We start from the raw sequence: 21,251 nt of genomic DNA on the forward strand, positions 1-21,251 counted from the left end.
CCCCCGACCCACAGAGACAGAACAGAATCAGAAAAACCACAGCACTGCCCCTGCAGAAGCTTGGGCAAATGTCCTCACCTGTCCGCAGGCTCACCTAGATGACAGACACAGCCACCCGCCCCTCCCTGGGGACAAGGACAGGAGGCACAGAGACAGCCACAGGGAGGCAGAGCCCGTGCAGGGCCTGGGTGGAGTGGGGGGTGGACAGGGCCACGGGCAGCGCCCACCTTAACAGGCACTTCCAGAAGCTGACAACAGACAGGTTCAGAAACTAACAAAATGGCTTGTAGGACTGAAGATAACCTTAGAGAAGTCAGGGTCAAGAGCAGAGAGAAGAAAAGCCCAGAAGTGGAGAGTTCCTCCAATATTCTTTTAGCGAGTGTCTGAGAAACCTTCCATGTACAAACGTATTTTCCCGTGGGGAGAAGAGTGCGCAGAGTCAGTGGTCTCAAGGAGATGTCTGGTAAGCCTCCCAGAAGGACTCCGGGCAGATTCCTGACTGGATCGCCCAGAAGAATGTGGGGGCAGAGGCTGGCGGGCAAGGCCTTTCTGGTGGGGATGCTAAACGGCTCCGAGAAACACTGGAAAGTCTGACAAGGCCCCTGCTACTAGGCAGCTGTTCAGTGATCCATGTTGGGACTGAAATCTCAAATCTGGGCTACCCTCTACAGGCAGTAACCACTTGTACACACGATCTCACGTGAGCTTTGCCTCTAGTCTGCAGTTCTGTAGAACAGCTCCCGCTGGACAGTGATACCTGATGACCGTGGTCCCTTACCAACAGCAGGTGAGCGGCAGGAGCCCGACGCCAGGCCACGGGCCAACCTGGGTTACGGCTGGCCCTCTGCGACCCGGCTGTGTGAACGCAGAGAAGCTGCCAGACACTCTAGGCCTATCCCCTTGCGCAGGCAGTGGACGCAGCGTCCAGGAGGGTCTGAGGACTCCGTGAGCTCACACAGGTGAGCGTGTGGCAGGCAACCACAGTCAGGCCGCCGTGTTCCTAGCACTCTACTCTTAATTCTTGGGACGGGGCTGGAGCAGATGCCCCCTCTCTGGGCTGAAGACTCTGCTTCTGGAGTTGAAGTGGGACTTAGGGATTGGGGACAAGGGCCTGGCCTGACCCTGTCCTGTCCCCCAAGGGACAGGTGCTTGCAATCTCGGCAGCCAGGGTGGTTCCTGACGCTTGGGTCTCTGCTGGCCCCTTCTTTTATAACAACTTCTCAAAAAAATGAAAGGAAATGACTTCTCTGCAGGAGGGAACAGGAGTGTCCCTCCCCTTCTTCTGCATTCCAGGTGCTGGAATTTTTAGCCAGAAGTGAAAGAGAAAGAAAAAGCCCTGTTCACACCAGCCTCCACCTGAGGCTGGGAAAGCTGGCAGCTGCCACTTCCCGGAGGACTGTTCTGATACTAAAGGCTCCCCATTGTCAACCAGAAAGCGGGACTTTCCAGGAGGGGCAGGGGCCTGGACTGACTCATGGTGGCATTACACGCCCCAAATGTAGTTTCGGTCACTCCTGTTGTAATCTTCCAGACCACAAACACACACACAGTTCCAACTAAAATGTCCACAGCTTTGTGCAACAGTGAGGGGTCTGTATGCACACTGGCAGCTCAGAACCGAGCAACGAAGTGCGGGCCTGAAAAGTAAGGAAGCTCAAACGAATTCCCATTTCTCGTTTCTCTGGTGACTTGAAAAATATTTACTGAGCTCCTGCTGCACGTGGGTTGGGAGCAGCACTCCTGGCCAGGACCTGACTGGCCTGTGGAAGGACACTTGTCAATACTGAGTCTCAGCGGGAACGCTCCGGAGAGAACCAGCCCCTACACCCTGGTGCGGGAACACGGTGCGTGGGCTAGGAGGGCACCTTCGGTTTCTGGGGAAAACTGGGTTGAGCTGGTCATCCTCGCTGGGCCTCACCCTTCTCATCTTAAAGGGACACATCAGTGAGAATAAAAACCAAAACATACAGAGAGTGCGTGGTCCAGCTCCTGGAATACAACTGGTGCTCAGAAGTACACTAAATTTTCTCTATTGTTTAGCTGTAACCAAAGAAAATTGCCATGATTTTGTTTTCAGAACAATGTTGGTGAGGAAATCAGAGAAGAAAAAAAAGACAAAAAAAACAAAAAAAAACTCCCAAGTTTTGCCTACATGAAAAGACACAAGCACATTCACTTCGTATCTGGGAACGGGGCAGGCTGCCTGGACCCTGGAACTCAGGGTGCCCGTGGTGGCCAAAGGACAGAGCGGTAGTGCGTGAGTCCCCCGAGGCCTGGGCCGCGCTCACCTTGGTCTTGATCTGCTTGGCCGTGTCCGTGAGGAAGATGGAGGAGTTGGGGTCACTGGCACTCATCTTGGTCTGGGCCCCCTGCAGGGCAGGGAAGAAGGTCGAGTGCAAGAGGGCTGGCTTGGGGTAGCCGATCCTGGGGGCCACGTCCCTGGTCATCCTGAAGTACGGGTCCTGTGGGGAGGCAGGGGCAGGGGGAGACGAGGGCTGCCCTCAGCTGGCAGGCACCTCCCGAGTAACTCTGCCCTGCACCACCGTCAGACCCTCCTTCCCACCCCTGAAGTGGGTGAAGACCCCTGCTAACATCCAGGCTGACGGAACCCTGGCTCTGCCTCCTAACCTGGTCGATGGCACACGGGATGAGGCACTGGACGTCCGTCCGGTCTCGGAAGATCTGAGGGAATGAGTTGCTGAAGGAGGGAGCGGCCTGGATGGCAGGAAAACTGATCTTCCCTGGGAGGGAGGACAAAACATTTTTATACCTGAGACTGGTTTCTGCCTGGAACTGTAGAAGGGATGAACAAAAACGGGCTTTTCTCCCCCCTGGAAAAGTAACACTCGTTAAAGAAAATCTGAAACCTACAGAGAAGGATTGCTGGGAGGAAGGAAGAAAAATCTGCAATGCCAGTTCGTGCCTTTCTCATCCATTTCCCCCCCATTTCAGTGAGCTTCTCCTCTGCTCTGCTCTTCACAGCTTCCACTTCGTGACGCTTACCCACGCTCTCTCCTGTGCCTCAGCCACTCTCTAGCCACTGGGTGTCCAGGTTGTTCCTCAGTGTCAATTAGTATAACTAATTATGACATTTTGGGATGTAAAACTGTTCTTAATATTTTGGATGCTGCTGCTGTTAACACTGCTATTGTATTTGCTCAGACCTGAGGAAGCAGAATTCTGGGGTCAAAGGGCACGGATCCTGGTGTGACCCTCGACGCGTGGAGGCAGGCCAGGCCAGGACGTTTCTGGGACGGCCTGGGGTGGGTCCGGCCTGGAGTCCTGTCTCTGTGACGCTTGTTCCTGGCAGCTGTTTTCTCCCCTCTGCGGAAAGACACCGCTCATTTCTGGGCTCCTGCCTGTCTCTGGGGGTCCATGCAGCAGCTCCGTGGGCACCCGTGTCTCCTTTACAGCACTGAGCATCCTGGGCTCGGGGCCTCCTGTCTACACCCCACGACTCTACAGAAAAGTGTCACCGCGTCCCCATTTTATGTACTGGACACCAGCCCGGATCACCACTGGGTTCCCAGAGCTAGGGTGCAGCTCTGAGAGGCCGAGCCTAGACTCACAACTGGGTCTCAGCAGCACAGAATGTGCGGCTACTCGCCACAGCCCCATCTCCACATTGGCTCGGGGCAGCTTCAGAGAAGTCTCCCCATTCGCTGCCTGGATTCCAGGATTAAAACACCGTTTCAAAGTAGAAAAAAGTACAAACAAACCCCCGAAAACCATTTCCAAAGCAAAAGGTTTATGCCCCAAGTGTCAGGAATGAATCTGACTGAGGCATCAAAGGGTTCTGCTCCTGTGAAAAGCCTCCCAGCAGGACCTCTGTGGTGTTTCTCTTCCAACAGGCCCCCCAGAACGTGCTCCCCCACAGTGGGGCATGCCTGGTACAGGCGCCCACAGATACATCCTGGGAGCTCCATGCTGGCAGCTAGTGGGCCAGGGGCTGGGCGCCTAAAATAAAGGGAGGGGTCAGGAGACCAGCCAGTAGTCTCAGGACTGACTCTTAGCTCAAGGAGCTGAGGGTCTGAAAGAAGAGATGGTCACTGCATCTGAAAGGGGTGCAGAGACACGGGAAAGGGAGGTCAGTGTGTGCACAGAGGCCTGTCTGCTGGGCACTGAGCCTGGCAGAAAAGCAAGGCAGGCAGGTGGGCAGGGTGGCTCCTCCCGGAGGTGGGGAGTGAGGCCCAGGGAGACAAAGATGGCTGGTTCCAGCCACAGAGCAGCCCTCCTGCAACCCGGGTCCCGCCAAGGCCTCCACACCGACGGGCTCCCAGGAACAGGTGGAGGGTCGAAGTCATCCACAGCCTCCTTTTCCTTCTAACCTCAAAACGGACGCGGCAGGAGAGGGACAGGGTGTGACCTGAGGGGATACTCCACGTGGCCCAGAAAAGGGGCCAAATGCATCACTTTACGTTCAGGGAAAACCCACCTTTTTAAAGAGACAAACTGCAAACCACCCCAGAGACAGTGCAGCCTCGCACAGGCACCCGGCACGCGCCCCCCTCCTTTGTGCTCGGCTCCTCTCTGAGGGGCCAGCGGGCGCTGTGGGCAGTGTGGGCTTACCAATGCAGTCGCTGTCAGTGAAGCCGAAAATGCCTTTCACTTGGTTGAAGGTGACGTGCTTCTGGATCTTCACCACGTTCTTGTAGAAGCCAGGGCTCATCCTGTGAAGAAGGTCAGAGTCAAACCCAGAACTGAAGGGTGGTGGCCGAGGGCAAAGCAGCAGACAGCACGGCCACGTGGGGCCGGGTCAGCTGGGGAGGAAGGCGCTCTGCTGCCCGCTGTGGGCAGAGAGGCCGGGGGCAGGCGAGGCGGACACACCCCTGCCTGTGGAAGGACGTCAGCTCGAAGCTGAGCAGCACAGGAGGCAGGAGCACAGCCGATGCAGACTCAGGGGCTCATGTGAAGGGTGTCAGCTCTGCCGGGATCACTGGCTGAGCGTGCGGGGCTTCAAGTTTGGGGGCTCCAGGGCAGTCTATCTGTTGGGACGGACTGTGTGCTTTGTTGTGGGAGATTACTGCTGGCCCTGGAGCAACATGGGTCCACTTACACGTGGTACTTTTCAGTACTGCAGTGCTGCACTGGCTCGGCTGGTTGAGTCTGCGGAAGTGGGGAAACCATGGCTAGAGAGAGCCAGTGGTGAGTTAAAGGCAGATTAACCTTCTCATCATTCAAGGGTATTGGCAACTTGCAGCCGCACAGAGTATCTGGGTAGAAACTGATGGGCCCTGGAAGGAGGGTTTGTCTCTGTGAGCTGCTCTGGCCTGCATCTGGCCATCGCTACCCCCTCCACAAGCTAAGGATGGAAGTCTTAGCTGTCAATAAACCAGGAAACCAGACCATAACATTGAATAAAGGAAGAAAACACTCTGCAGACCTCAAGATCCTTCAGCTGTTTCTGAAGCAGCCCTGGCTGCGATGGCCTGTCTACAGCCTGCGTTCACTCATTTAAAAGGTGGCCAGGCGTTTGCCCCTTACCCCATGTAGTCAAGGTCAGAGAAGATGAACGTTTTGTTGATGTCAAAGCCGCAGGCGATGATATCCTTGGCGTTCTCCACGGCGTAGCCATAGGCCTGATCCAGGGTCAGGTCCTTCCACAGGTACTTCTCGTCGTCGGTCATCTGGATGACCAAGGGGACGCTGAACACATCCTGCAGCCACCTGGGAGACACGGGGAGGGAGGCCCACGCCTTATTTTTCTGCAGAGAAATACTGCTGCGCCTCTGAAACCACAGGTCCTACTAACAGTGTATTTCAAAACCCCCCTGCCCAGGAAGTCTCACCCTCTGACCATACTGTGAACTCAGCTCCTATAAACAGGAACACCCTGAGCTCGACTCTGTGTGAGTTCTTGTTAGCAAGGGCTGTGCAATGTGTGCTTAACCCTCAGCCGTGTCCGACTCTGTGCGACCCCATGGACTGCAGCCCGCCAGGCTCCTCTGTCAACGGGATTCTCCAGGCAAGAATACTGGAGTGGTTGCCATGCCCTCCTCCAGGGGATGTTCCCAACCCAGGGATTGAACCCAGGTCTCCTGCATTGCAGGCTACTGCTGGGGTCCAGCCCCGGTGAATCCAGGGAATTCGAAGTGGGGATGGCGTCGGCGAGATCAGAAAACAACTGATTAGCCTGGAGGGCGATGCATGTTGGCTCCGAGCTGGCCGCTCTGCACTCTACTCTGAAGTCTTACAGGGACAGCAGGGCGGGGCACTGGTACTTCCTCTGGGAGAAGTGGAGACTAAGGCCCAGAGAGGTAACGCTTCTATGGTCACCCGGACAGGGACAGGAGGACACAGGTCCGCTGATTCCACAGCAGTGCTCTCCCCACCACCCAGTCCTGCTAAAGTGACCCTAGGGACGGGGTGGGGAGAAGCCACAAGGGCACCAGCTCCCCGAGACCTTGGCTATCAGGCAGACGTGATCTGGCACTGTCTCCTCAGCTCTGCACAAAGTTTGTGATTAACATTTCTTTTCCTTTTTTTTTGAGGGGGGGAAATAATAATGCTAGTAATACATTTATTGCCTATAATTGGCAGATATATTGCTGGTTTGTTCTCTCCATGTTTCAAAACTCACCGACACGGTGAGCACAGTCCCGCGGTGCAATACTTACTTGGTGAAGATGAATGGGATGAGGTGACCCACATGCATGGCTTCAGAAGAGGGGCCCCTGCCCGTGTAGAGATAGAACGGCTTCTTGTTTTCATAGGCATCCAGAATCTGATGCATGTCTCTAAAGGACAGAGGGGACAAGAAAACAGTGAGGTGTTCTGAGAGAAGAGTCAGGGTGTGAATGCTCAACTGGGAATGAAAACGAGACAGACAATCCAGCCACGAGAGCGTGTTATCCTTGCTGTTCCTGCTGTAAGGACGACAGGAAACTGCTTCTGAACGGCTCCTCCTGTGCCTGCTGAAAAGTGTAAGCCGTGCAGGTTGGGAACAACGTGTTTAAAGGGTGGGTATGGTTGGGCAGCCCCTGGACCTCTTTCGGAATTCTTCCAAATTTCGATGTTGATGTACTGTCTGCTTCACATGCTTTCCCGGGAGTGACCCAGGCCGACACCACCCAGTCCTTCTTGAGAACCACGCAGCCCCAACTCCGCTGGCTCAGGAGGGGGCCATCGCAGGGCTCCCCGCAGTCAGGACTCAGCAGGGCGTGGCGGGGGATGTCCCCAGCTGGAGATCTGCTTTGGGCTCCTCAGCCACACTGGGACCAGGGCTCTCCATCTGGGGAGTTATCGTGCACCACCACAAGGACTGGGGCCCATACCCAGCGCACACCAAGGGGCCTCCTGCGGGGCGGTGCATCAGAGTCACCTGACCAGCCGTCTCCACATCACACCTGCCCACGCCTACCTTCCCAGCCTCTGATCCAGAGGGTCTGGGGTGGCATCTGGGAGTCTGTATCGTTAAAGTGTGCCAAATAAGAGGACTGGCTCCCTTTCCCAGAGGCCTGGGTAGGAGAACCCAGACAAGAGTATTCTGAAAGTGACTTCTATTCTTGACCAGGGGTGAGCAGTGCTTATCTGTGGGCTGACAGGATTAGGGCTATTCTGGATTTTGTACTTAGCTTTGATTTGATGGTGACACACTGCTTCTGAAATAAGGAAAGATGAAAATGGCTGAGTTTGGAAGAAAAAGAGTCCTTTTTCGGTTCTTACAAATAACAAATCAAACATTTATCAGCTTATGGAAGGAAAAAAGAGTGCGGCTGTCACGTAAGCTGCTGTGGATGGTTTTGCAGGAAGTCTCTGAGCACTCGAGGTGCTATCCTGAGGGCAGGGCACTGACTAGGCCCCCTCACTGAGTGCAGTTTTGTGAAGGCAGATCCCAGCAGGGACCGCTCAGCTCCAAGGGATCTAGTCACCTGCCTGGTGCTGCTGCCCGACAATGCACAGCGGATCTCATCAAGTCCTTAAGGAGGAGAGTGAAAAAGCTGGCTTAAAACTCAACATTCAAAAAACGAAGATCATGGCATCTGGTCCCATCACTTCATGGCAAATAGATGGAGAAAAAAATGGAATTAGTGACAGATTTTATTTTCTTGGGCTCCAAAATAACTGAGGACAGTGACTGCAGCCATGAAATTAAAAGATGCTCCTTGGAAGAAAAAATATGACAAACCTAGATAGTGTATTAAAAAGCAGAGACATCACTTTGCTGACAAAGGTCTGTCTAGTCAAAGCTATGGTTTTTCCAGTAGTCATGTACAGATGTGAGAGTTGGACCAAAAAGAAGGCTGAGTGCGGAAAAATTGATACTTTCAAACTGTGACGCTGGAGAAGACTCTTGAGAGTCCTTTGGACAGTTAGGAGATCAAACCAGTCAATCTTAAAAAAGAAATCAACCCTGAACATTCATTGGAAGGACTGATGCTGAAGCTCCAATACTTTGGCCACCTGATGCGAAGTGCCAACTCATTGGAAAAGACCCTGATGCTGGGAAAGACTGAGGGCAGGAGAAGAAGGGGGCAACAGAGGATGAGATGGTTGGATGGAATCACTGAATGGACATGAGTCTGAGCAAATTCAGGGACATGGTGAAGGACAGGGGAGCCTGGTGCGCTGCAGTCCATGGGGTCGCAAAGAGTGGATTTAGTGACTGAACAACTAACAACTTACAAGAATAAAAAGGATTATAAGTGAGTAATATGAACTGCAGGCCAGTGTGCGAGATGACCTTGATGAACCAGACAAAATTCCCAAAGAAACAAACCACCAAAACTGACTCAAAAAGAAACAGAAAATCTGAACAGATCTAGAACAAGCAAAGAAATTGAACTAGTAATAAAAAAAGTCTCAGAGAGAAAAGCCTAAGGTCAGATGGCTTCACTAGAGGATTCTATCAAATTTTCAACAGAACTAACAACAATCCTTCACAAACTTCCAAAAAATTTCTGAAAGAGAGTATACTTCTCAACGCATCTATAAAGCCAGTATTATTTTGATACCCAAAGCAAAGACATCAAAAGAAAACTACAGACCAATGTCCCTTATACAATTAAATCTTCAAATTTATATTTTTGAATTTTTTTTTTCATAAGAATAAATGAACTCAGCAAAGTTGCAGGATGTGGGATCAAACAAAAATCAGTTGTATTTCTGTACAGTAGAGCAATATTGTGGTTGATAATAAGAAATATCATATATTTCGTCTTTGTTTTTATTTTCTATCAGGCATAGAGTTCCTTAAACCATTGTGGGAATTTCCTAAGCGATAAGAATGATAGAGTGTTATTCACATAAAAAGTTCCCCTTTCAACTACATCAAAGTTTACGTTATTTAAGTGACTTTGGGAAAGTCCCTGGATACCCTAAGGAAGGGGACTGGTTGCTGGGGAACCAGCTCTGATTACAGGGTTGGAACTTTCAGCTCCCAACCCCCATCCCTCTTTCTGGGGAGGGAAGAGGGGCTGGACATTGAGTTTAACCATCAATGGCCAGTGATATAAATAATCTGTGTAATGAAGGCTCTATAAAAACCCAAAGGACAGTGTCAGAGAATTTCTGGGTTGGTGAGCACATGGAGACAGGGGCGTGGTGCCCGGGGCGGCGGGGAGCTCTGAGCGTCCCCACATGCCTCCTCCAATCTGGCTGCTCCAGACTTACATCCTTTACATAAACTGGCTATCTAGTGAGTAAAATGTTTCCCTTGCTTGAGCAAATTAATTCCAGATCAGTTGTGGGATTTCAAGCACAGGTAAGAACCTAGACTCTGATCTGTGTCTGAAGTAGGGGGTTGGGGGTAGTCATGTGGGACGGGACTGGACACTATCTCCAGGTGGACAGTGTCAGAATTGGTTTAAACTGTAAGAGACCCAACTCATGCTGCAGAACCCCCGATGGGTGAAAAACCAACCCCCTGATGTGTGAAAACCCTACCTCTCTGGTGTCAGCAGTGAAGCAGAGCTGCAGTGAGGCTGAGCTAGAGCAGACACGCAGGGGTACACTTCCCCTTCAGAAACAGCAGTGAAATGTTCAGAAGGGAAATTCAGAAAATACTCTTTTCAAGAACACCAGAAAGAACAAAACCTAAACCTAACAAAAGAAGTGCAAGGCTTGTACACTGAAAACTGCAAAACACTGCATGAAGAAACCAAAGCGATGAGAGGAAAGATGTTCTCTGTGCACGGGCCGGAAGCTTTAGTATTCCACCTCAGACGCCATCTTAGGGTGCAGACTTCTCCAAACTGACCGACACACGCAGTGCAATCTCTATCGACACCCTGACTGCTGTCTTTGTACAGAAACTAGCAAGCTGATTCTAAAATCCAAACATTCTAAATTCTAATGGCCAAAATAATCTTGAGAACAAAGTTGGAGGACTCACATTTTCCAGTGTCAAGATTCACTACAAAGCTACAGACATCAGGACTATGTAGTATATTTAATAAATCCTTAAATATATTTTCAATTGATTTTCAACAAGGGTGTCAAGAAAATTCAACAACAATTTCCAAAAAGTGGGGCTGGGACAACTGGATATTCACATGAGAAAGAAGGAAGCTGGATCCCCCCTCACACACACACAAAAATTAACTCAACTTGGATCAGAGACCCAAGTGTAAGAGCTAAAAAAATACCACTCTTAGAAGAAAACACACCTGGATATGTTCACGACCTCGAATTAGGCAACGGTTTCTTAGATATGATACCAAGCAACCGAAACCAAACCAAACCAAACTGGAGTTCATCAAAATTAAAGCTTCTAAATGCTTCTAAGGACACTGTAAATAAAGAGCTGATATTTGCAAATCAAGTATTTGATAAGAAACTAGTATCCAAAGCATATAAAGAACTATTATAATACAATAAAAAGGTAAATAACCCAATTAAAAAGTTGGCAAAGGATCAGAAGAGACATGTCTCTAAAGAATACATAAAACAGCCAGTAAGCACATGAAAGATGCTCAGATCATTAGTCATTATGGAAATACAAATCGAAACCATGATGAAATACCACCTCACACTTACTAGCATGGTTTCAGAAAAACACAAACTGGAAAATACAACTAGCAAGGATGTGGAGAAATTGGAATCCTTGTTTGCACTTTGCTAGTGGGAATGCAAAATGATGCACTCGCTGTGGAAAACACTGGCAATTCCAAACAACTGTTAAGGTTACCTCAGGACCCAGCAACTCCACTCCCGAGCACACACCCAAGAGAAACCAGACCCTGTACACAAACACTCAGAGCAGCTCCACTCCCGAGTACACACCCAAGAGAAACCAGACCCTGTACACAAACACTCAGAGCAGCGCTCGTGCTAACCCCAAAGGGAAAACCCCCCAAAGCCCGTCAGCTGTTAAATGGGGCTGCATCCACTCAACAGCTTTCAGGCGTAAAAAGGAATGAAGTACTGGCACACGCTGCATCCCAGGCAAATGCACAGACATGGAAAGATGATTGCTGGTGGCCAGGGCTTCGGGTGAGGGTGGGGTGGGGTGCTGGGAGGAATAGGCAGTGACTGCTAATGAGTAGAGGGCTACTGTTTGGGGTGATGAAAATGTAAGGAACCAGACATGGCGATGTATGCACAACCTTGGAACAGACCGAAAACCCCACTGAACTCTGTCCTTCGCAAAGGTGAATTCTATGTCATGTGAACTAAATCTCAACTAAGGAAAAAACTGTGAGTGTACTCTGCCCGGAAAGAGGGCTGAGTGGGGGCCCTTCTCCCCATGTAGAATTTAGTGTTGGGTGTGCTGTGTAACCAGGGAGCTCAACCTGGTGCTCTGGGATGACCCAGGGGTGGGACGGAGGGACGTTCAGGAGGGCGGGGACACACGCACACTCGTGGCTGAGTCACAGTGTTGTATGTGTGCTAAGTCGCTTCAGTCGAGTCCAACTCTTTGTGACCCCACAGACTGCAGCCTGCCTGGCTCCGTCCATGGGATTCTTCATATAAGAATACTGGAGTGGGTTGCCATTTCCTCCTCCAGGGGATCTTCTCAACCCAGAAACTGAACTCGTGTCTCTTGTATCTCCTGCAACGGCAGGCAGGCTCCTTAGCACTAGCGCCACAGAAACCAACAAAACACTGTAAAGCAATTATCCTTCAAATTAAAAAAATAAAATCAAATGTTCAGTGGAGTGCCGAGTTCTGTCCTGTGTGTGCTGTCCGTAACCCTGGTGTGGGCAGAACAGACCAGCCCTGCCTCGGACTACAAGCTCCAAGATCTCTCGAATCCAGCGGGAGGTGGTGTGTGGGGTGGGAGAGGCAGAAGCTGGCTCCAAACCTGCCCATTCTCTGAATTTATGGTCTCAGGTAGGGATACTCTGTGTCCTGTTCGCTCTACTAGTTTCTCTCTGGACACGATTTATGAGCAGGCCAGTACAATAGGAGGAAGAAGTATGTAACTTCAGGAAGCCTCCTGCTTATCTCACGGGAAATGCTGAGCCTGGACACATTCATCTCTTTTGTTTTGTGACATGCTATGGCTTTTAGCACATAATCTGGCGTGAATCTCCTCTGGTGTATACTTGACCTCCACCTTGTGAGACAGGCAGTTTACAGATGAATAAACTTCGGGCCAGAGGGGAAGGGACAGGTGTGACCCCACAGGCAGTCACTGGCAGGACAGGAGGTGGGACCGGCCTTCTGCCAACTGGCAGCCAGGTCTCCCGAGGGCCGGCGGCTGGAGGGACCACGGCCTGATCGCTTCCTTCTCTAAGACAAGAGGACGGGGGAGGTCCTGCAGCGAGAAGCGCCTGACCTGTGTGAGAAGAAGATTCCCCTGCGCAGGAAGCGGTGTGGTCTCTGGCCCGTGGCTCTCTCTATTCGGTTTACCAGCTCCTTGTCAATTTTACTGCTTCCAAATCGAACTGGAAGAAAAGAAGAGATGCTGAACTTAGGTGGTGGGAAGCTTGGGGACGCTGCAGAGACCAGAGGGAAAGACTCATGATCACGTGCTGTCTCAGCAGAACAAGGCCTCTTTGGGCTACTGGCTCTAGTCCCTTCCATCAGTCCAGAGCAGACGTCACCGCCAGCAGAACACAAAATAAATGCAGGGCTAAAGACTCTCTGGTCTGGGACTGGATTCTGATGGGACAGATCCAGAATGCAGCCTAGTGAGGAACTCCAGATAACCCGCCCAGCCCCCCACCTCGCCTCCTACACACAGCTGCTTATTACTTATTGCAGTATAATTTATATATGCTCACAACCATCATTTTAGAGCCTATAACCAAATTAATGTTTGTCTTCCAGTGAGTTTTCTCTCCCTGATGGTCTGGGCATAAATCATGGAAAACAGCTTAGACTCAGATGAGAGAGCTTTAGCTCTGTTTCTTCTTCGACAGCCACCAATGACCTCAGGGAAAGGATGCTCCTGAGCAGGAAGCCCTCCAGGGCAGAGCTGGGCAGCGAGGACATGCCACCTGTGAGAAGGCTTACTTCTTACACAATCCATGCCTGAATTGTACCCACTCAGTGAAAGACAATTTAAACCACTGTGAAAATACTCGCTGCAATGGACCTTCCCCGAATTCTGACCTGCTCAAGAAAAGGAAAAAGCTAACACCGAGCTGTTTGTGCTGGGCTCGGTTGCTCAGTCGTGTCCAGCTCTTTTCGACCCCGTGGACTGTGGCCCACCAGGATCCTCTGTCCATGGGATTCTCCAGGCAAGAGTACTGGAGTGGGTTGCCATTCCTTTCTCCGGAGGATCTTTCCCATCCAGGGATCGAACCCAGGTCTTCTGCATTGGCAGGTGGATCCTTTACCGTCTGAGCCACCAGGGAAGCCCATTAAGCTGTCTACTATAGATTATTATTTTAAAACATATTTTATATTGTTATGTTAATTAAAAACAAACCTCTGGGAATATAATGGACCACCAAAAGATTCAAGGATCTTTTTTCCCTTGACATTGAAGTTTGACTGGATTTATGATTAATTCAAATTAGAAAACATCAATAACATCACTTCTAAGAGTTGAGGTTTTCCCCATGAACGTACCAATGAGCTTGTCGTAGTCAATGCCTTTGGCGCTGCTTGTCTGCACCGTCCAGGGGTCCACGAAGTCCTCGTCTGCTTCGGTGGCATCCAGGCCCTCACCACTCTCGGGCGCCGGGCCCCCTGGAGGACAGTCCACCTTGTAATCCTCCCCTGTGGCAGCTTTGTAGCTCGTTTTTAAGGACAACAACATCTTCATTGCAGAATCAATTTCATCCTGTACACAGGGGTTAAGGGTGAAGGTGGAAAATATTTACAACCACCAGCGGCAGCCACTCCAGTGCTCTCGCCTGGAGAATCCCACGGACGGAGGAGCCTGGGGGGCTGCAGTCCATGGGGTCGATAGAGTCGGACACGACTGAGCGGCTTCACTTTCACTTTTCACTTTCATGCATTGGAGAAGGACATGGCAACCCACTTCAGTGTTCTTGCCTGGAGAATCCCAGGGATGGGGGAGCCTGGTGGGCTGCCGTCTATGGGGTCGAGCAGAGTCGGACACGACTGAAGCGACTTAGCAGCAGCAGCAGCATTTGCTGAACGTTACTGCTACTGGGTGGCAGGCGGTGTGCTAAACGCTCTCACACTTACTCTTAGAATAATCCTACAAGGATGGCAGTGTTATCACTGGCCTTTTCTGGTTGAAGAGTCTGAGACTCAGAGATGTGAAGGAGCTTGCCCATGCACACACAGCAAGTCGTGGGCCTGAATGTATTTTATTTTTATCTGGGGGTCAAGTATCATGGGTTCCTACCACAAACACTACAGGCTATGTGTAGCGACACAATTTGCACAATTTATGACAGTTAATGGCTGAATATTAAACTTCACTGATGCCAGTGAACGTATGTGACATGCTCCATTAATCAATTATAGTGAGTTCTACACTGGAACTTAACAGATAAGGGCAAGGAAAAAACACAGACTTTCAGAAAACAAGGGGGGACTCACTGGGAAACAGTTATACCACAGCATTTGGAGTCCTATCCAGCTGTCCAAAGTGTTTGCATACTTAGTGTTTTAAAATGAGAATAAGATAAACAAACAAACAAACATAAAGTGTATCTGTGGGTCCGCTGGAAACCTATTAAAGATTTCCTCTTGCAGGAGCCCACACTAGCCATCCCTGGAAGCCTGGCATTTAAAAGAGCAAACCTAATTAAGCAGATTAGTCACGCTATGCCCTAAAGCTCCACTCCCATAATTGGCCTTGCTGGATTTGATGGCAAACAAAGAATACACACAGCCCAATTTGCTTGCCAAGGGAAATACAAACACTTCCATTTAGACTTTAGACATACGTGCTATAAGCTGGGCTTCCCAGTGGAGGAACAACGCTCGCAGTCCCAGACTGCATTCAGAGAGCCCTTCCATCAGGCACGCCTGGGCCACAGAGGGCTGTTACTGTGGGGTGATTTCAGATGCAGGTTTGTGTTTCAAGCTGAACCCATCTGGAATTTGTCATTTAAATGAGTCAGAGTGTGCAATCAGTGGCCCCATGGATATAGCTCATGCAAGAGGCTGGGTGCTGGCCCACCTTAGGCAGGCAGGCGTGTTCTCCTCCCCTCATTCAGCGCTGCCTAGGCTGAGCGCTTGCAGCAGAACACAGGCTCTGAGAGCACGATCTATTGCTCTGTGAGCCATTATCTGAGGAAGAAGTGCCCTGATCTGAGTGCCCTGCTGCCACCGCCCTTTAGTCGCCAGTGGCGTGACAGTTCACACTCTATCTGGTTAACCCAGCTTCCAACCAGGTGGCTCTTTGAGAGTCAAACATCTAACCAGAGTCCCAACTCAAGGACCACCTGTCATCTGGAATAGGACCGAAAAGACAAGCAGGCTCCCTTGTCTGTTCTCCTGTTCTCAATCTAACACGGACCTGGACGTTGAAACAGATTTTAAAAGTTGATGTTCTGAAAAAAGCCAGACGCGGAAGACTATCTACACTATGGGTGATTATATACAGTTCCTGCACAGGAATTCTCCATGGAAGGAGAGGGAGGGAGAGACCTCTCTCAGGAGGGAAGAGGCGAGAAGCAGAGGGGCCTGAGATGGTTTCTGGGCTGTGTCTCCATGGGAATGTTGGTTACACAGGTTTGGTCATCTTGTGAAAACTCAGTGAGCTGCCTGTCTGTGATCTCCGTACTTCTCTGAACGAATGGTGTACTCCAATTTTAAAAGTTTATTTAAACTGAAAGGAAAACAAAAAAGGCTCTGTTCCCTGTCTTCAGCCCCATGGTCCAGTGTCATCTCTCGAATCCTGCTCAAACTGTCTTCCCGTCAGAGCCCCCAGATTCTGACCTGTCCTCCAGGAGAACCTCTACTGAGCTGCTACTTCTGAAACCCATGGGCGTTCTTCTCTCGGTACACGGAGCAGGAAGAACACTGAGGACCGTGACCTCAATGGCACAGAGATGCGGAGGAAGAGCCCAAGGCACCCTCACTGGACCAGCTGTGCCCAAGCGGCTCATCTATTTTGCCTAAAGGGAATTTCTAAAACATCAGGTGCTTCTAGTATGATACACTGGTACAAGTTTACTTCACTTGACTCTTCACATGGTTTCATCATGTAACCTCTGCTGTCTTTTGTTGAACGCCATCTGACTTAGCATTAGTCAAAGACTATGCTTGAAGACTTAACTCTAAACTGCATCAAGTATTGTTTGTTTGCTAAAATGCAGAATGTGACTGGGGTCACTGCTGCTGCTGCTAAGTCGCTTCAGGCGTGTCTGACTCTGTGCGACCCCACAGACGGCAGCCCGCCAGGCTCCCCGTCCCTGGGATTCTCCAGGCAAGAACACTGGAGTGGGTTGCCATTTCCTTCTCCAATGCATGAAAGTGAAAAGTGAAAGTGAAGTCGCTCAGTCGTGTCCAACTCTTAGTGACCCCATGGACTGCAGCCTACCAGGCTCCTCTGTGCATGGGATTCTCCAGGCAAGAGTACTGGAGTGGGGTGCCATTGCCTTCTCTGGGGTCACTAAGAACTACTAACTCAAAGCATTCATTAATGTCATTCAAATTTAATGTTAGATGACAAAAATATCACCGTTAGGTTCCTAAGATGGGTTTATAGAGTAATGAGTTCTTTATTTATTGTAGGTTTATAGATTAAAAAAACAAAATAATTCAGCCTTATCTATTGAGCCCTATCTGCTGTGTAAACCTCTTTCTGTGAATAATCAACTCCTTTTTTGGACATCACTATTTCTTTTAAAAAGTAATGGATTACTTAGGGTCCCAAGAGTCAAAGTAAACTACTGAAACGAGTGTGAGACGGTTGACCCCATCTGGTGAGAACCTAGAAAGAGAATTTTGAAAAGACGACAACAGGGGTTGGAAGTGATGGATGAGAAAGCTGTGGAGCTGAGGAAGCTGGGTGACCCAGAGTGAAAGCAAGGGCTGGTTATAGATGTAGACTGAGTTATGCTTCTGAAACCCAACGCAGAAACTACAGAGAGATCTTTAAAAAAGGCATAACCCACAAAGATAAAGGAAACAGGAAGAGGCTGGCAGCGACAAGCCTCAGCAGCTGGAGAGTAGAGGTGTGATCGGCCTGCGAGAGCACAGGAGAGCAACACAGGCTGAGACCACGCGGGAGTCGGGGCGGCAGCTGGACTCGTATCGCTTGGGATCCCTGAGAGGCTCGGGCACCGGTGGCCCTAGATACTAACACGAGTGAGGGTAAGAGTGGGCTCTAAGATCAGGAGCACTAGCTGGAAGTCTAAAAAGCAGCTACTGAGATCTCCAGGCTAGCCCCCACCCATAGCCGGTACACGTCCCCTGCCCCATCCAGAGGTTTAGTGTCTTGACAAGGAGAGCCAAGTGTCCACGCGGAAGTGCTGTGCACAGTGAGGCAGACAGGCTGGGGGCAGCACACTTCGAACAGGGGCTTCAGCGAAGGACCACGTGGTCAGCTCCTCAGCCCCACTCAGCTCACACCGTGGGCGGCCACACTGGGACCCTTTGGAGAGCGAAGCCGAGGAGTCCTCTCTGGGGACTCTACTGGCCTCAAACAGCAGCTCTAAAGACCCCGCATTGGAGACCTCCTGAGGCAGAGGAGTGCTGTGGGCGCTGTCCAGGGAAGGGAAGGCCACACCCTAGGCTCCCCCTGGCTCCGAGTGCGCCCTCCAAAGCCTGAGTGCACAGCTGTCACTGAACACCTGCCAGTGGCGTCCACTACAAGAGGCGGAAGGAACACAAGCTAAGCTGGAGGAGATTGGTGCATAACGTGCGGAGAGAACACGGGGAAGCTGTCACCACGAGCTCAGAGGCAGAAGGCTAGGCGCCTGTGAAATAAGAACAGAGAGCCTCGAGGAAAGAACATGTGGAAAACAAATGAGCGCTTAGAAATTGAAAGGGGCAGAATGAGTGAAAAACAACAGCAGGGTTAGAAGTTGAGGAAACATACCTAAAAGAAGAAAAAATAAAAATAAAAGGAAAATAAATCAAAAACTAAGAAATTCAGAGGACACAGTCTTTCAACTAAAAAGAAAATACACAAACAGAAAAATAAAAAACCAACCCAGAATAAATCAAACAAATATGATAAATTTCTGAGAATTAAAGGGCATGTATTTCTAGTTTGAAAGGAGTCCTGGGCACCCAACACAGGGTGTTTCAGAGCTGGAGAGGCCCTGAAAGCCCAGGAGAGGGGGCAAAGGAGTGGCACCGGCTTCTCCATCGCAGCCCTGGGTGCTGGGAGGATGCAGCAGCGCTTCAGAGTTCCGAGGGAAGTCACGTTCTCCTGAGAATTCTCTACCGAGCCTAGCTCTCAGCCAAATATGAAGCAAGATGCTTGCAGACCAGGCAAAAGCTCAAAAAACACTTCCTTAGCACTAATTTTTGCAGAAACCTCTGGAGGATTTGCTCTGCCAAAATAAACTAAGGAGGAGTGAGACATGGGGTCAGGAACAGGGAGCGTGGAAGAGGAAAGAGAGTGCGTGGAAGGCTTGCATGGACAGGGAGGGCGGGTCCGGAGATGGGCTGTGAGGGAGGCGGGTCACCACCGGGACAGAAGCGGGCAGGGCATCCTGGGAGAGAGTGCTCGGGAGGATGGACCTGATCAGCGGCCTGCTATGGCTCGAGAGGGGGTTGACCCAACTGGGGGAGCACCTGGAGGTCCAAGAGCGTCAGTACACAGAAAGCTAAGCAGGGGAGGTCCCAGATGGCCTGATGGTTAGGATTCTGGGCTTTCACTGCCATGGTGTGGGTTCAGTCCCCCACCAGGGACTGAGGAACTGAGATCCCACGGGGAGCAAGGCATGGCCAAAACAAAGACAAACCAAGCAAGGAGCAATTAAAACAACCCTGGGAAAAACAAAAGTTGGGCAGGAGAGGAGCAGCACGCGTGCTGTTCTCAGGGGGGTTAGCCGTCGTTTACACGGGGACTGGCGGGTGGGCAGTGCTCCGAGATGGCTAATTCCTTTGTCTTTCACAGTGGAAGCCCCAGACCTGAACATCCATAAGGAGCAATATGATGTGTGATTCTAAGAGATGTGGGCATTGCATATCAAAAGAATCGGCTAACAGAATTGAAAGTGGTTGCTTCCGCAAGCAGGACATGTGGAGAGGAAGGGTGGACAGCGGCTGTGCTTCCCAGCGGCTTCCCTTCAGACCACAGGCATCAATGCCGAGTAAGGAGAAAATACATTTAGCACAAGAGCCAAAATACTTCAGGTGATGAGGGAACAGAAACAGGTGACTGTCCTACAGACTGGCTGGGACACGTGTGGAGGACTGGCAAAATGACCTACCTTGGCTGCGTTTCTGGCTTTGAGGTCCCTTACGAGCTCCCCCTGAGCAGCGATGCTGTGGAACAGCTCCAAGGGGGACCCACAGCCCTGCTCGCCATTGGACATGTCTGCCATCTTCTGGGAAGATGTTCACAGCTGGTTGGGGTGCTGGCAGATTTGCTCAGTGGTCCAGACAAGACTGTGGGCAGAGAAGAGGGACAGAAAGAGATGAACAAACCACGGCAGCTGTTTTCCCTTTACCGTTACCTGGTTCTTCTTTCCAAAAAGGCTGGAGATGAGTTGTGATAAAGGGCATAGATAATATAACATTAATAAAAATATAAACAGAAATATGGAGCCAGGAAACAGGAGAAAAGAGGAGGAACAAATGTTAATGGTGGGGTTGAAAAGAACTGCTGATTTATAGGCTTAGGGAGGGCAAAGAAAGGCCCCTCCCAACCAAGGGCAAGTGAGCATGTGCTGACATGTCCGTGTGCCTCAATTAGTGTCCAGGACACAGGAAGGACTCAGATACCAAAGTGCTTTAGTAAACCTAAGTCCACCATGGCTAGAAGCACTTGGCAAACTGCAATTACTCTTTATCTTAATTGCTCTAGGGGGTGAATTCCTAGGCCTTTGCAGTCATAACCCACATGCTACTGAACAAACAGCTTCCTTTGCTGGCCAGCTGTCCTGTTCTCAGGAGAAGGGGAGCCTGGGGAGGAGGCAGGGCCTTATCCCTTCTGGTTTGCAAGTGAGGCAAGAACCACATACAGCCTGTTCACTCCACAGGCTGCCTTAGTTAACTGCAAACCTTTGAAGAAGATGTCCTTGGGCCTCCTATTAGTCATTATTTATTGCTAATCCTGGAAAAGGTGGGGCAAGGGCAGGCTACCTGAGGTCGCCTTGGGGCTGAGGCTGGCCAGGATCAGCCCCTCTTGGGTCGGTTACTTCCCTTTTCTGAGTGTCAGCTTCCTCATCTATGAAGCAGAACCCACTTACCTCAAGGGCTGTTATGAGAAGAAAGGAGGAAAAAGTGACATGGCGGCATTGTACAGACTGTAAAGCAAGGAACAAGCCCACTGCAAGTGTTACATGTCAGGACTCCAGAGATCGGCTGAGCCCCAGCCCCACCTGAAACCTGCTGATACACCTTGAACAAGGAGGATGCCAGTGACAACAAGGCTATGCCAGAGCAGCTAACTTCCAGAACTGAAGTCCTGCGTCTGGTGTTCTTCTAGTGAGAAGTGAAGTTGAAAGTCACTCAGTCGTGTCCAGCTCTCTGTGACCCCATGGACTATACAGTCCATGGAATTCTCCAGGCCAGAACACTGCAGTGGGCAGCCTTTCCCTTCTCCAGGGGATCTTCCCAACCCAGGGATTGAACCCAGGTCTCCTGCATTGCAGGCGGACTCTTTAGCAGCTGAGCCACAAGGGAAGCCCTTGCAAGCACCTTATGTAACACTGATAATCAATTCACTGATGCCTACGGCAATCCTATGGGACAGATTTGTTGTCTCTGGTGTGCAGACCAGTAAACCGAGGCTAAAATATTTGCTCAAGACC

General features: G+C 50.5%; 1 protein-coding gene across 2 annotated transcripts in view; it reads right to left on the reverse strand.

Annotated features, from left to right (window-relative positions):
• The window catches only part of WARS1 (tryptophanyl-tRNA synthetase 1), a 28,864-nt gene that overhangs the window by 2,656 nt on the left and 4,957 nt on the right, over nucleotides 1-21,251 (reverse strand). For both annotated transcript variants that reach the window (XM_061395336.1, XM_061395338.1), the window contains exons 2-9: nucleotides 19,707-19,884; nucleotides 13,963-14,176; nucleotides 12,722-12,830; nucleotides 6,618-6,737; nucleotides 5,485-5,667; nucleotides 4,570-4,670; nucleotides 2,629-2,741; nucleotides 2,289-2,462 (exon numbers count right to left, since the gene is read on the reverse strand). In XM_061395336.1, coding sequence (XP_061251320.1) covers nucleotides 2,289-2,462; nucleotides 2,629-2,741; nucleotides 4,570-4,670; nucleotides 5,485-5,667; nucleotides 6,618-6,737; nucleotides 12,722-12,830; nucleotides 13,963-14,176; nucleotides 19,707-19,820 — 1,128 coding nt within the window. In that variant the 5' untranslated portion in view covers nucleotides 19,821-19,884. The remainder of the gene's footprint in view (nucleotides 1-2,288; nucleotides 2,463-2,628; nucleotides 2,742-4,569; nucleotides 4,671-5,484; nucleotides 5,668-6,617; nucleotides 6,738-12,721; nucleotides 12,831-13,962; nucleotides 14,177-19,706; nucleotides 19,885-21,251) is intronic.

The sequence above is a fragment of the Bos javanicus genome, chromosome 21 (genome assembly GCF_032452875.1).
Source record: "Bos javanicus breed banteng chromosome 21, ARS-OSU_banteng_1.0, whole genome shotgun sequence".
Classification (NCBI taxonomy): Eukaryota; Metazoa; Chordata; class Mammalia; order Artiodactyla; family Bovidae; genus Bos; species Bos javanicus.